The 15,802-nt window shown below is 40.2% G+C and overlaps 1 protein-coding gene across 5 annotated transcripts in view; it reads left to right on the forward strand.

Annotated features, from left to right (window-relative positions):
* Nucleotides 1-11,940, forward strand: part of KIT (KIT proto-oncogene, receptor tyrosine kinase) — a gene marked incomplete at its 5' end in the record, with an annotated part of 79,810 nt that extends 67,870 nt beyond the window's left edge. For 3 of the 5 annotated variants that reach the window (XM_081060556.1, XM_081060558.1, XM_081060554.1), the window contains 8 exons: nt 63-213; nt 2,074-2,162; nt 2,696-2,823; nt 3,894-4,016; nt 7,785-7,896; nt 8,011-8,110; nt 8,455-8,560; nt 9,693-11,939. In XM_081060556.1, coding sequence (XP_080916682.1) covers nt 63-213; nt 2,074-2,162; nt 2,696-2,823; nt 3,894-4,016; nt 7,785-7,896; nt 8,011-8,110; nt 8,455-8,560; nt 9,693-9,821 — 938 coding nt within the window. In that variant the 3' untranslated portion in view covers nt 9,822-11,939. Of the gene's footprint in view, nt 1-62; nt 214-2,073; nt 2,163-2,695; nt 2,824-3,893; nt 4,017-7,784; nt 7,897-8,010; nt 8,111-8,454; nt 8,561-9,692 lie in introns of all 5 variants that reach the window. The other 2 variants (XM_081060557.1, XM_081060555.1) reach the window with 1 other exon arrangement.
* Between the last annotated feature and the right edge of the window lie 3,862 nt (nt 11,941-15,802).

Genomic DNA, 15,802 nt, shown 5'->3' on the forward strand with positions numbered 1-15,802 from the left:
TGGGAGACAGGAATTGTCTATAAATCTCACCTTTTTTCTAACCTTTTCTTATATGCTTGTAGGGCCCACCCTGGTCATTACAGAATATTGTTGCTATGGTGATCTTTTGAATTTTTTGAGGAGAAAACGTGACTCATTTATTTGCTCAAAGCAGGAAGATCACGCAGAAGCGGCCCTTTATAAGAACCTTCTTCATTCAAAGGAGACTTCATGGTAAGACTGATTTACATAAATAGTCAGCTGTTGACAGGCAGTTCTGGGGTCCTAAGGCTTTGCAATCAAGGCTGATTCTTTCAAAAAAATGAACTGAGGTATTTTGAGGTGCAAAATCAGAATTATTAAATCATTTAAATGTGATTAACAGTTTAGAAAGTTCAAAGAGTATTTTTAAAGACTCAGGTAGTGTTAAACTTAGATTTTTGGTTGAATTTTTAAATGCATCTTTGATTTTATTTCCCCCCTAAGCTTTTGTTCTGTTCAACTGAATGAACTCTATACCTGTGTTGTCATGGTTCTGCTCTTGCGTGTCATTCCATTTATACTGTGAAGCTTAGTACTATATGCGTCTTTACAGTGAGACACTGTTTATAGGGAAAATGCAAAAGCCTGTCAAGTGGTCACAGTAAATTCCTTTAAAACCTTTAAGAGAATGGTAGAAAGCCTTAACACAACTCTTCTTGTAGGTTTCTCACCATCTACCTCTGAATTATTTCTATATACCTTACCCTTTAAAAAACTCATTATGCTATAAAAAGGCACAATTACTGTAGCACATTTAAGGAAATTCTGCCCCTTATTTTCATCTCCTTCATCGTTGATAATCATTCAGGATTTAAATGATGTGTAAAGAGTTTCAAGTTCCTTTGAGGAGAATCAGTATAGTTTGCAACCAGAGTAGAATTTTTCTCTGCCATGGCCTTGCTTGTTGTTTCCAAATGCTATTAAGATCTACCACTAAAGAAGAGTTCCTAGATTCACCCAGTTCAACAGAAATCATGTTCCTCGCGCCCAGTCCCTTATACTTGATATTTCTGCAGGTGTGTGGTGAGGTTTTCCTTTTCTTTTTATTCACTACATCCCCTACATTTTGAGATGGCCAGGCTTCTAATCTCTTAACTCCAGGCCTTCAAGGGGATCTCAGTAAATATTGCTGATGGGCAGTTACCTCTTAAAGCCCTTGTCTGTACCTCTGGCTAAAGTTTTAATCCCCAGGGGGAGCTTTTAAAATTTTTCTTAATCCTGTAAACTTGAGTAGTGTCAAGCGGTGGTAAAACACAGTACCGACCATCGTTTGTTAGTTTCTCCAGAGCGTATGCTCTTTATATGAATAAATGAGCCACTTTGCTTTTGGCCCCACATATATTTTTTAACTTTCTGAAATAATGGCCTAAATTGTTCGGTCCTGTGTGGTGTTCTTTGTGCTTTGGAATCCCATATGGGATTGGAACCATCCGCACACTCTGAAGGAGATTGTTGTCATGGTGTTTCTATGCTAATCAGAAGCAGGAAGTACTAGAAATCTTGAAGACTCTCCAGCCAAATGTTGCAGATTCAAGAGGTCCAGATGGTTCAGAAAATCATCCAAATTATTGGTGTTTATCTGAACCAAACTTGTGTGTTTTTTTTAAACCTTCTTCCATCAGTCGCTATATGTTAACGATCTCTGTCTTCTCCCCCCTGACACGTTTTAGAAGCTCTCGTTCTTTGTCTCTTTCATCTTGTCTCTTGGGGATAATTTAGAGCGTTTGAAGTAGTATGGGATAATACCTTTTGGCTGTTTCCAATTAAACCTCTGGTGTCAAGAAATGGGAAATTTTTAACCTGAGTTCTGTCTATGGGAACACCAAAAAGGCCATCTAATTCCTAGGGATTGGACCCTGATATTGAATGTTAGAAACTCAGCTCTTACTGGAAAAGGTTTTCTTCATTCAAACTTGGCAATACTTTCTTCGAATAAAATCAGCCTATTATGTAAAAAAGGGATGGGAAGATAGAACCTACCCCCGTGGGTACTCGCCCCAATTCCCATTTTAGTCAATCGTGATTTGATGGATGTTTCTTCTCTCCCAACAGTGACAGTACTAATGAGTACATGGACATGAAACCCGGAGTTTCTTATGTTGTACCAACTAAGGCAGACAAAAGGAGATCTGCGAGAATAGGTGGGTACCTCTCAAGTAATGAAACCAACTTTATTTACAGAGGATTTCTCATACCACTATGGAAGATGATACCATTCCTGGTAGTGACGGGTTGTCCTTTACAAAAGGGTCCAATAACTGCCGGTAGTGGTTAATGGCAGTTAAGAGTTGCAAGAGGGTAGTTGGGGTTACAGCATGTGTAATTGTAGCTTAGCTTCTTCCTGCCTCTATGAAAACACATGCATATCAAATATGTATTTTGCCTGTCAAACTATATTAATTACATATTTTGCATATCCAAAAAGAGGAGAGTTTTGTATTAATCCACCATCATTCTCCCTTAGAGATTTTGTCATCTAGCCCAGGATGGAGAATATTAACTTTGTGGTTCAACACCTGCCTGTGGCCAACATTCATTTGGGGAAGTCCTGTGCCTGCAAGTTCACATCAGTTCATTCATCCTTACCAGCCTTTGGTGTTATTGTTGTCACGGTCGTTTATTTTCCTCATCTTTAAGGGTTTCATTGCTAAGAAAATCTTTCTCCTCCTAATAGGCTCATACATAGAAAGGGATGTGACTCCTGCCATCATGGAAGATGACGAGTTGGCTCTAGACCTGGAAGACTTGTTAAGCTTTTCTTACCAGGTGGCAAAGGGCATGGCCTTCCTCGCCTCAAAGAATGTAAGTGGGAGGGAGTCTCAGAAGAGTCTTTTTCCCCTTCTGAATGGAGCAATGTAGAACCATAGACAGAATGCAGAATGTCATTTTGAAGTGTGGTAACCAAAAGCAGAGGAAATAGAGTTTCTTCATGTTCCAACTGCTGTCTCTTTGGAATTCCTATTCTCGTTTATAAGCTTTAAAGTGCACGTCTCTCTATGAATTTTTTCTGTGAATTTTTTTTACATGGAATGAATTCATTTAAACCTTTGGCTTTCAGGATATATAGGAACTGCTCTTAGAAAACAGATAATTTATCAGCCAAAGGAGAGGGTGGCTCATATAGTTTCAGTGCTTGGTGAAACATGTATTTGGGTTTGATTGAAGTTAGACTACTAATCATTGCATGTAGGGTTTATGAAGTGTTGGCGGAATAAAGGATCAGAGAGAATAATAAACATTTGGGGAAAGGGTAGGGATGGGAAGAGAATGAAGAAGCCAAAACAAGGAGCATGGTCTCTGGAAGAGTGAGAGGCATTCCCTAGGAAATGGGACAAACAGAATAGGGATAAGGTTACAGATCCAACCCGTAAGTGTCATTGGTGACATTTCCAAACAATTACCACACTAAGAGAGGATACAGAATGGCTGAAGTAAAGGAGCCTCTTCCCTTTGTTCTTGGCGATGGCAAATTGAAGTTGCAAAGACATTTTAGAAACTCTATAAAAGGACATTCACAGAGAAGCATGCAAAATGAGTTTTTGCTGTAAAAAAAAAAAATACGATACGACTATTTATAATGTATTTTCCTATGAATGAAAGCGGTCCTAAGAAGTGATAAAAAGCATTTATTCAAGTTGTTTTTGAAAGTGATTATAGTAATTATGGTCCTAACGATGTGAAACAAAAATTTGAGCATCATTCAAGGCATAATTTAGATATTTATTTTTGGTGCACCGAATAGTTTAAATGTAAAGCAAAAGTATTGGGTTTGTGTAACATAAGCAGCACTCTAGTATTAAACATAGTTTCCCCCCTTTGAAAGTTTAAAATAAATTTAAATGGCCTTATTTTCTCCCCCTCTCTCGTAATAGTGTATTCACAGAGACTTGGCAGCCAGAAATATCCTCCTTACTCATGGTCGAATCACGAAGATTTGTGATTTTGGTCTAGCCAGAGACATCAAGAATGATTCTAATTATGTGGTCAAAGGAAACGTGAGTACCCACTCTTTGCTTGATGGTCCAGTGAAGGATTTTATTTTCAAGTTTTTATAAGAATTGTTTTTTTTTTTTTAATGATTTTCATAATGCAAATCCTACCTTTGAGATATGCGTTTCAGCAGTCAAATTAAGTGTACTTCAGCAAAATTTGTGTGGTACGCTGAACATTACTACAACTAACATTCCGATAATAGAATTCCTAATTCTAATTGTGTAATTACGGGGCATGTGAAAGGAACAGAAATAGCCTTGATTTTCATTATAGCTTGAAAATAGCAATGAACTCGATTTTGCTCCAATGAAACAAATGTGGACCTGAAGGTCACAACAGGAGACTTTTATTTCGACATTGATATGCCATGTGAAAAAGATTAAAATCTAAGATAGTGTTAGAATTAGGTATGTAGAACATTGGATCTTATAATCAATAGACAGCTTATTAAATAGGTTCATAAGTAATAGTTGGTTTACAGAACTGTGATTTTATTTCAAAGCGCTTTATTTCATTGCCAATTTTCACTGTGTCGTCAGAACAAACCCTTGACATTAGAATGCAGTGTCTTCACATTTTAAGAGTTGGAGAAACTAAGGCTCAGTGTATTTCAGTGATGTTTGTCTCAGATGACATAGGTCAGTAGAGGCTGAAACCAGAGTCCATGATTTCCAGAGCACTGTCTCATTAATATGGGAAGCCCATGTAGTCCTGTGTATATATATTTTTTCTCCATTTATTTCTCCCAGACCCATTTCTACAGTCCAGATTTGCTCCTGGAGGTATCTGTGTCCCCTGTGATGTAACATTTTCTTCATCATTATGGCATCTCTTGTTAGGCTGTAGTTGACTTGGGTTTGTAGAAATGTTGCAGGGTTTACCTCCCGATGAAAGTATGCAATTCTAATAAATCTCCTCTGAAGCTAGATTTTGTCATTAGGAGTATTCATAAAACCACATTCTGTCCATTCTGGTGCACTATTGGACAGAAGAATGTAAGATGGTTCTTTATCCATGCCTCTATTAGTGACAAAAGGAAGCTAGTGTCTTCTGGACCCAGTTTCACCGAGTTCAAATCTAGCTCCGTCATTTAGTGGCTATGTAATATTTAGCAAGTATTACCCAACACCTCTGAACCTTGATGTTTCTCCTCTTGGGAATAACACTGTCAGCTGCCTTACAAAGTTGTTATGAGGATTAAATCCATTATATAAAATGCTTAGGAGAGTGCCAGGCACATTATGGCTAATACTTATATAGCACTTAATATTCTGACAATTCCTTATAGATTGTCTTATTTGAAATATAAATAATCATGACAGTGGTTATGCTGCTGTTCCTTAATAGCTTGTTATTGGTTAGTGACCTTAGTTGGACTTAACAAGGATGGGTCAGTTCCTACCAGGCTTCCAGATTGTGAACTCCAGCTCATGTCTGTTGACCTACCCAATCGCAGATGTCATTTTGACCAGGCTACTGAGTAAGGAGAATTTATGGGACAAGTTAAAAGCAAGGAAAACGAACACAGCATGTTACCACCCCCAAATTTACGTCATAGTCATTTGAGATCTTGTTGTGTCAGTTTCTCTGAAAGTTCTTCCATTTTACAGGGGTTCTTAGTCATTTTTTGTGCCCTGGTCCCTTTTATAGTCTGGCAAAGCGTATGAATCTCTTGTCAGAACACTATTTTAAATGCACAAAATAAAATACGTAGGGTAATCAAGAAAAGCAGTTAAATTGAAATGCAGATTTCAAAATATTAAAAAATAAATTAGTGACATGTCATACATGCGCATTGTTACACAGAATAACATGTTCTAGCTATGGGTCTAAAAACTACTAAAATTTCAAAGTGGTGATGAACGTAAACACTAATATGATGAGGACATCAGTGATTACTATTGGGGCAGTCACAGGTACTGCTCACACTATTCTGCTTCACTGCCTTCATTCATAATGTCAGGAAATACTGAACTTCACTTAGAAGTTAGTGAAAACAAGAATAGTAATTTTTTCCCTTCCAAATTCATAGGCACCTGAATTCAAAACACCTGTAGATCTCAGGTTAAGAGCCCGTATAGGAGCGTTAGCACAAATCTCGGGGGCAGTGGGTATAATGGAAGCCCTTTCCCCCCCAAGGACTAAAATAGCTTTAAGACGATAAAAAATTGTCTTCCCAGTTTTCAATACTAACTGGATTAAGAGAAGGATTGATTTAGTTTTCTATGGTATATTAAGATCCAGGAATCCAGGCCATTTCTAGGAGGAAAAGGCACGGAAAGTTTGGCTTGATTTTAGAAGAAACAGTTCAGGATATGAAGTTCAGCGGTAGAATGTAAGCCCTGAATCTACCACTTACCTCCTTGGAATGGTCATAATCATAAGGCACTGCCATTTATTGAGTGCTTATTTCCAGATGTTAGTGAGTCAGAGAGTGCTGGGGTAAGCACTTTTACCCACATTACCTCATTTAACCCACAAAAGAAGACGTGAAATTTGAAGTATTATTTTTGTTTTACAGAAGAAGATATAGAGACTTAATTACACACATTTAAGTGATTTTCCCAATGTATTAATAAGGGATACTTTGGGCTGCATCTGACAGAAAACCCAAAATAAAAGAAATAGAAGTACAGGAGTAGCAGGCCAAGGTTGGTATAGAGCAGGAGTGTCCAAACTTTTTTCAACGGTTTTCACCAAGGGCCATATGCGGTAAAATACACAAACAGCCGGGCCACTCACTCGAGGTGAAGTATGGATTGCCTCACCTGGTTTTTTTAAGTGAACTAAATATATTTTTAGAATTTGCTGCGGGCCAACTAACAATGGATTGTGGACTGCAGTTGGCCCGCGGGCCGCAGTTTTGACACCCCTGGTATAGAGGCTTTGTGAGTACTTATTGTGAGTACAAACATTTCCATCTTTCCATTTTTCACCATCCCTGGGTGTAGCCCTCATCTTCATGGTCCAGGATGGCCACTAGGTAGCCAGACACTACATCCACAAGGCAGTATGGAGGAAAGGACAAGAAGGAAAAGGGAAAAGGGCACATGCCAGCTATATTTTAAGATTTTGCTAAAGCTGTCATACAACACGTGCAGCTTAGTGTCCAAAACTCAGTCACATGACTAAACCTACCTGCAAAGGAGCTGGGAAATGTTGTCTTTATTGTAGGGAGCCACGTTTCTATTAGGGGAAAACATACTCACTGGTAACTAACAAGGCCAGTGGTAGAGCCAGGATTAGAACCCATGTCTGTCTGTCTCTGATGTCTGTGCTTTTAACCACCATGTTGTACTGATCCAATGTTGTTGTCTTGAAAATGGAAACAGTACACTTGTGAGCCACCCATTTCAGAGGTAGCTGGGGTCATCTGCGGTCACAATACATACCATGGTACCTCGGTTTTCAAACGTCTCCGTTGACAAACCTGTTTATGAACGCTGTATATTTTATCATTCGATAGTAAAATTCATGCTAAATTAGCAGTTTAAGGGGTTGATTTTAAAGGTCTGGAACAGATTAATTCATTTTGCATTATTTTTTATGGGGAAACCGTGCCTCGGTTTTCGAACATTTCAGAACTCAAACGGTCTTCTGGAACAGATTATGTTCGAAAACCGAGGTACCACTGTTAAAGGCTTTGTGAGATGGCAGTCAAGTCCTCACCGCCACCTCTCAGCAGGAGTAACGTCTCTAGTAATATTTCCTATTCAGTCGTGTGGATCTTCTTAATTAACATCACTGAATCTGTTGTGCTTCCATTACAGGCTCGGCTACCTGTGAAGTGGATGGCCCCTGAAAGCATTTTCAACTGTGTGTACACATTTGAAAGTGATGTCTGGTCCTATGGGATTTTCCTATGGGAGCTGTTCTCTTTAGGTAAAACGACCTTTGCTAAAGACACCTGAATAGACTCAGGGCATCTTCTTAAGGTTTTATCAGTGCCCTGTTTGCTTACGATTAAAACTGATTTGCACACTGTTTTTGCCTCAGGAAGCAGCCCTTACCCTGGAATGCCGGTCGATTCTAAGTTCTACAAGATGATCAAGGAAGGTTTCCGAATGTTGAGCCCTGAGCACGCACCTGCTGACATGTAAGGGCTAAGACATTTTTCCTTCAGATGATGATTCCCTTTTAATTTTTATTTTTAAAGACAAACCCAGATGTTGAGGATTTTCAAACAGCACAACTTGAAATGTCACTTGGTTTCTTTCTGGGAAATCCTGGTCAAATGTCATTTTTGTAGCTTATTTTTATAATCGTTTGTCACCAAATACCCATCTAATTTCAGCAGCATTTCAGAGTATTTAATGCACATGCCATTCAGTACGTCCGGTTGCCCACCCCTGGAATTATTTTGGAAATGATTGTGTGGCACACATCTGAAGACAGGTGAAGGCCATTAAGGAGTAATGGAACACGGCCCTTGTTTTGCAGGTATGATATAATGATGGCTTGCTGGGATGCTGATCCCCCAAAAAGACCGACATTTAAGCAGATCGTGCAACTTATTGAGAAGCAGATTTCAGACAGCACCAATCATGTGAGTACAGTCTGCCAGGCATAGGGTCCCGTCTCTTGGTTCCAGATGTGTCTTCTCCTCAGGTCTGGGTGTGAGGACTGATCTCACCACCTTTTCTCTCCTTGGCTTAGGCTGCAAATTGGGCTTTGAGTGGGAAAGGAAAGTTCTTTTTGTCCAACCTCCCTGTTTTGAGCCAGAGAAGTATGTGAGACGAGAAGGGGAAAGAGTGGAGGACTTCACACTCAGAAGTGTGGACTTAGAAGTTTCCATAAGGATTTGCCACGTTTCCTCCCCCACCCCAGATGCTGGTCCTGGGGTCGGCAGGGCTCTCTCTCACATGTCAGGGCCATTCAGCCTTTGGAGGGTTGGGATGATGTGAACTAGAAAAAAAGCATAGAAAAGAAAGCTTGTTACTACAGTGAAATAAGCCTTCTGCTCAAACAAGCATAGCCGGAAAATGGCAGACAGCTGTCATGCCCACAAGCCACAGAGAAGGAAGAAATGTTTGAAGTTGGGAGATGCCCTCCCAGTGATTTGGGGAGGGGGGAAATTCAAAACCCGAATCTGTTATTTCTTCTGCTTTTAAGGACGGTCGTGATCCTTACTTTGACTTAGATTTTTTTAAGCTGCTTTTTTCCTGGATTGCGTGCTTGGAGCTTTCTCTTCTAAGTGTATACATACCACTGATACTTTTGAGTTAAAGCTTGCTCTTCTGGGTGTTAAAGCGTGTTTCAAATTAAATAGCATTTTCCACCCAAGTGTTGATTCTCAATGGAAGAGCTGTGGAAGGGCCACCGATGTCTCAGCAGATTACATTGGCTTTTGGGTTGTTTTTGGCTACTGAGATTTGTGACCCTTTTTAATAGACTAGATAAATGTATGTTCCTAGAAGTATCCCAGCAGAAAAACTTTTTTTTTTTTGCCATCACTTCTTACATCATCAGACCTTGGGAAAAATGAGGGGTAAAACAAAACTTGCATTTTTTTTTTTTTCAATATGATTTGGTTTGGGGCTGCCAAGGTCTTTAAAACTTCTCTCTTTAAAAGTCTTCCTCAAATGACTTGTGGTTCTGAAGCTGCAGCTGTGCCCCTTTGTCACTGTGTTTGTTCATTGCGGGTGCTGGTGTATTGACTGTGGACTTGTTTCCCTCAGATTTATTCCAATTTAGCAAACTGGAGCCCCAACCAGGACAGCGCCGTGGTGGACCATTCGGTGCGGATCAATTCCGTGGGTAGCAGTGCTTCGTCCACCCAGCCCCTGCTTGTACACGAAGATGTCTGAAGCAAAACGTGTGTCTGAGGGGGTCTCCCCAACAGAATGATCCCCATACTTTTGGTTTCTATGGTTATTTTGTCTGTTTTGACTTGTATCCCACTCCAGGGTAGTGAACTCCGTCTGTATTTCTCCATATGAGCACACTTTAGTAGCCAATGTTAGTTGTCATCAGCCCCCACCCGCTTGCCAGAGTTCAAGCTGCATATATTCCCAATAGCAGAGTAGCTCCCATTAACGGGGGGAAGAAAAAGTCTGACTTGGAGAAAGGGATGAACTTAGATGCCCTGAGTTCTTTCTGAGGCTTCTCCAATTTCTGTTTGCAAAGTACGGTTGATAGTTTATTTGAATAAATGGCAGCCATCCCCTTTGGCCCTCGTAACCGCCCATAATGATATGACAGTGCAAAACGATTAGAAGCTGCCACCTAAGCCCTTGATGTGGAAAAGAGAACATTATTAGGACAAAGGTCAGATGCCTGTGAATATCTGGGCCTAAGCAATCTAGTGTTTCATGCTGGGAATGAGATGTAGGCCATGAAGAAATGCTCTCCGAGCATGAAGGAAGACCCGCTGCAGTGCGTGAGCCTTTGTGCTACTGACCTGCTTTCTAACCAGCGTTTGCTGTTAGGGAGCCGAACTGAGAGAGGGCCTCCCCAGCCAGCATTTGTATATACTCATCTATTAATTGTACATGTCCAAGTAGCTGAGTTGTCGTTTATGGATACAACTCTGGCTCATGTCTGCTGTGTGTAGGAATAGATGAAGAGCCAGACAAATGTAAAGGACACAGTTACTGCTTTTCTTTCTTTTTTTTTTTTTTTAAAAAGAAGAAAACGTAATTGTGAAGCACAATGTTCACCAAAACCTCCTTTTGTAGCCAATGAACTTGCTCTATAGATTGTCTAGAACAAGCCTCCTAGCTTCAGAATGGCATTGTGCTGAATGGATTTGATGCCATTTGACAAAGATTTACTGCATGACTCTGGCAGGTGTGAGTAAACCTTGCTGTCTTAGTTTGGATTCTTCTGTAGCAGGAAATACATTTTAGACTCAGCCCCCTTTGCAGGCATGTCCTGGACGCCGGGCCAGTATCCATGTAAGTGTGTATGTGTACGCGCGTGTGTATGCTTGTAGACAAATATTTTGGGGGTATTCTTGTCCTGAGCCCAAGGAGTAGCTTGGCTTTCATCATCAGATTGCGCCTATGTCCCTTCACATAGCTGTCCTGAGAAGCTTCCCAAAAGCTTACATAGAGGCATGTAGGAAACAGAGTGCCTAAGTATCTGTTTATTTGCAATCCACTTGCACTTACGGCACTCTCTTATTTATACTCAACATACTGTACCTGTTCCTTAGACCTGATTAATGCTACTCCCCCACTGAAACATATTTAAATTTTACCCTTTAGGTTATAGCCTGGATATTATTTTTAAGAGTTTACCTATTTTTTTCCTCCATCACTGCCCAAGTATTAATATGAGGCCCATGTGTACATGGCAAGGTTTGTGTGTTGTCTTGCAAGATTCAGGTTTGCTGCCTTCACGGTTTTCCCCTCCTAGGTCCCTTAGATGATATTTAGAGAACTGTGGCCATTTATCTGGAAGTAACCATTTGCACTGGAGTTCTAAGCTCTCGCACCTTTCCAAAGGTAATTGTTTTGAGGTTTTGTTGTTAATGTAAGAGATTGTTGCTGTTTGCCATACTTTGTCTGAAAATTTCCTTTGCGTTTCCATTGACTTCGGTTATAGTAAGGAAAGTGCTTATTAACTGTAGGTGTCTAGGTACTTCGGGGGCACTTCACTGAGAGTTTCGTCTTGGATATTCTTGAAAGTTTATATTTTTATAGTTTTTTTTTATATCAGATGTTTCTTTGCAGTGGCTTAATGTTTGAAATTATTTTTTGGCTTTTTTTGTAAATATTGAAATGTAGCAATAATGTCTTTTGAATATCCCCAAGCCCATGAGTCCTTGAAAATATTTTTTATATATACAGTAACTTTATGTGTAAATATGTAAGCGTTTCAAGTTTAAAGAATGTTGGTGTTCCATGTGTTTTTTTTCCTGATATGTTGTCCAATTGTTGACAGTTCTGAGGAATTCTAATAAAAATGTAAATATATAAATCAAATGGATTTCTTGTTTATTTCAACTTTAGTGAAATTAAACTTTAAAGTGTTAAAGTGCATTCACCTTTATGTTAGAAAGTTTTGTACCTAGTATGCAGAGCTCCCATGCAAGACTCACAGATTACTAGGATTTATATACTTGAACGTTCAACAGACATTGATTAAGAACTTAGTATGTGCAGTATTTTCTTATTTTATTCTTAAACTTTGAGGTCCTCATTTAAATTGAAAAATAAATATAGAAGACATTTTGAGAATTCTACATATTGCTTTGATTGTTATTTGGTTGACTCGTGCGAAATGACCATTTTTATGGGCAAAATAATGGCCAAATAGCAGCAGGTTCATGTTCTTCGATCTAATGTCACTGGCATATTTTCTCCTTAAAAGAGACTGTCTAAAAAATGAACAAAAACAGTAAAGTAGTTCTCAAGGTTGACATGAGGAGTCCCAAGAAAGTGCCTTGTATTCTTGTTGGCTTGGGTTTTGAAGAGTGGTTATTTCATTGTGAGATGCTCATGCTCCACCTGTCAATCCTTCTAGTCACTTGCTTCTGGAACAGAGTTAGGTTCTATCGCTTGCTTGGGGAGAGGAGACCTGCGCCTGTTAGTTCAGGACTGTCTTATGGCGGGAACATCCTTTGTGATCAGGAGGTACTGTCTAGACCAAACGATCCTGCAGCGTCTGACAGTTCTGTTGGTTGAAACAAAGAACCATTCTGAACCACGTAATCTTGTTAAGAATACGTTAGGCACACAGAACACCATCAGTCTTGATTTCCTTTATTGATGTGGCATCTACACCTACAGAAGTATCTCGTGAAAGGAGAGGGAAGGGTGAAAGGTGACTTGTAATGAAGAGGAATCCTTTTAAAAACAGGAGGGAATTGTGTGGCCAGGAACGCATCGATCATCATTGAAAAAGAGAACCACATATCAGTCAGGCCATTTCCATTAGTTTATTACAGGAAGGAAGGAATGCTAATTGACCACAAGGCAAAGTCTTTTCTGAATGTTTTCAATGTCATTTGGACTTTTCCATGGGTGTAAAATCTTAAGTTAGAAGCAGTCTAACTTATTCGTCTGTAGCTATATCCCTCACTGGCCCAGCTTTTAATAGCAAAGTGTAGTATTGGGTGATGGGTGTCCAGACTCAAACTGGGTTTAGATCTTGGTGCCAGCCCTAGATTGGTGCCAGAGAGTCTACCACTTGCTGCTGTTTGTCGATGGGCAGATAAGCTTTTGAAATCTGTTCCCCATAACAGTGTTTGATGCACTAATAGGAAGCTGTCAAGACCACCTTATTAGAATGCATAATACATCAATGGTGCTCAAAAATGGTAACTTTTGTCATGGCTAATTAGTCTTATTAGGAAGAAAGAGCTTCCTGTACCAGCATAACTTAATTTACCCCATATAGAATTTATACAGTCAAAAATTTGCTTCTAGTTGTTGTCTTTCTCTTAAATGCAAATATACTGTACTAGTTTGCTGTGAAACTTGACTTGAGATGTCTGTGCTTTATTAAGATGCCAACTTCTTAGCTAGGAATTCAAGGTTCTCTGTTCTCATTCCAGCCTTCCTTCTGGGCTTCTCTTTCAGGCCCATGAATGTGCCCCACTCTCTTCTGATTCCGTCTTCAAACTTCAGATGTCTGTTCTCTCCCAACAAGCTCCCACCTTTCAAAACCAGGGAAATAACCTCAGTTGGAAGCAGCCTCAGAATTTCCATGGCACTGCATACTTCTTACTGCCCTTACAATCTAGTCTGCCTTGTGCTGTAATTATTTTGGTTCTGATCTTATCTCTGCCTCACCCCAATTATACCCAGACTTAAAATCAATGTGCTAGGGTCATTGTTTTCATTAGTTATCATTTACTTGTCAAAATATTTAATGATCTAGACACTCGGCGGTTAAATCACTCTGAGGTTGCAAGAGGTTAAGACTCACCTAAGTTCACCTAGTGAGACGTGGAGCCAGAGGCTGAACCCAGAGCTGAGTCTCTGTACCTCAGTGATGGCAAAGATCTGGTCTTCCCATGCTGGCATCTCCAGTTCCACATCCATGCAGACATCACTCATTTCATAGCACTCTGTCCCATGGAGCCAAGATGACTTAGAAGATTATACCTGCAGGAAGCCCAGAGCAATCAACTGGAGTTAGTCTCAGGACAAACTTAGCTATCGCCTTTAAGTGATCACCAAGTTTCAATTTTCTTGAGGCCCAGGTGTTCTCCATCTCAGATGCTCCTGAGGCTGCCAGCACAGTGCTTCATGCATGGTTAATTAATACCCTTTGAATGAATAATTAAATATTCCATCAGCATGGAGTAAGGGGAAGCCATCTGGGAGGAAATGGGTCCAGAAAAGACAGGAAATAGAAGAAAACACTCGGAATGAGACCTAGGAAGCAGCTTCATTTCACACTAGGGGTGAGGCTCTGGGGAGAAAAGAAAGGGGAACTAGGAACCTTCCTTTAGGCAGGTTATCGAGGCCTGCACAGTTGCTTTGTGGGAACAAGAAGTCGAGAAAAAGGACTTGGGTGGAGAGGAAGGGAAAGTGGCAGAAACTACTTTCTTTATTCAGAAGGCGGGGGAGACGCTCAAGTTACAAGAAGACCCTAGCTAGGCTGGAAGTACAGACACAGAAGACGGAGGAGACCTCCCCTACCCCATGCATGGTCCCGGGAGAGGGTCTTGAGGGCCAGGGACTGCATGAGGAAATGCCCCCACCCGGCCCCAGGAGGGGTCTTTGGACCAGCTGCGCTTTCGGGAAGAAAGGCAGCCTTTGAATGAATTTGTAAAGCAAAATGTGCTATGGCTGCCATAACAAAGGACCACAAAATGAGTGGCTTAAAAAACAGATTTATTGTCTCAGAGCTCTGGAAGCTAGAAGTCCAAGATCAGGGTGTTGGCAGGGTGGGTTCCTTTTAAGGGTTGTGACAGAATCTTCCTTGCTTCTCTCCTAGCTTCTGGTGTTTTCTGATCATCTCTGGTGGTTTTCTGGTCACCCTATTCTAGTATGACCTCATCTTACATCTGCAATGACCTTATGTCCAAATAAGCTCACATTCCTGGGGCTTACAGTTATGACTTCAACAGATGAATTTAGTGGGACACAACTTAATCTATAATAGAAGAGTCTCAAAAGCCCTATATTGTAGCAGGTGAGCTGGTCCTTACTAGAGTACTGAAATTTGCTCTCTAAAAACTCCAAAAAACTGAAAAACAAACAAAATAAACACAAAAATTCCAAAGTGCCAATTTTAGAGCACTCTTTTCAATTATTCTATTATCTAAAACTGTCTAGAACACCACCTGGTCTGTAGAAGACACTCAATACTTGCTGAAAGAATGAAACGTTATGCAGTGTGGGACCACTCTTTCTTGCAACTTCCCTCCTTGCCTGCCCTCCTTACTCTTCTCTCAGTGTTCCTCCGTTACCCCTTTAAAGGTCAGAATTCCGGTGTCGGGTCCTTTATTATAATCTACTTTCATCTGAGCATGCTCCCACCAAGCTCTGGTTTATCTCCTCTAATCCCTGGGATGTGGCTGTCACCTACTTACAATATAAGACCCGATCTTATATTAATGTTTGCTCCAAAAGACGTATTAGAGCTGATGGTCCGGTTAGGTCTTATTTTCAGGGAAACACAGCACCAACTGACAATTTCCAGCTGTCTCTGACATTTTTTCCCTTGTATAGACTAGGGTTGCCAGATAAAATAGAGGACACCCAGGTAAATGTCCTGTGCAGTATCTGGGATATACGGATACTAAAAATATTTATTGTTTATCTGAAATTCAAATTTAAATGGGTGTCCTGTGATAATCTTTATCTAGATTTTGGGCCTCTTGAAGTTA

This window comes from Rhinolophus hipposideros (genome assembly GCF_964194185.1).
Source record: "Rhinolophus hipposideros genome assembly, chromosome: 1".
Classification (NCBI taxonomy): Eukaryota; Metazoa; Chordata; class Mammalia; order Chiroptera; family Rhinolophidae; genus Rhinolophus; species Rhinolophus hipposideros.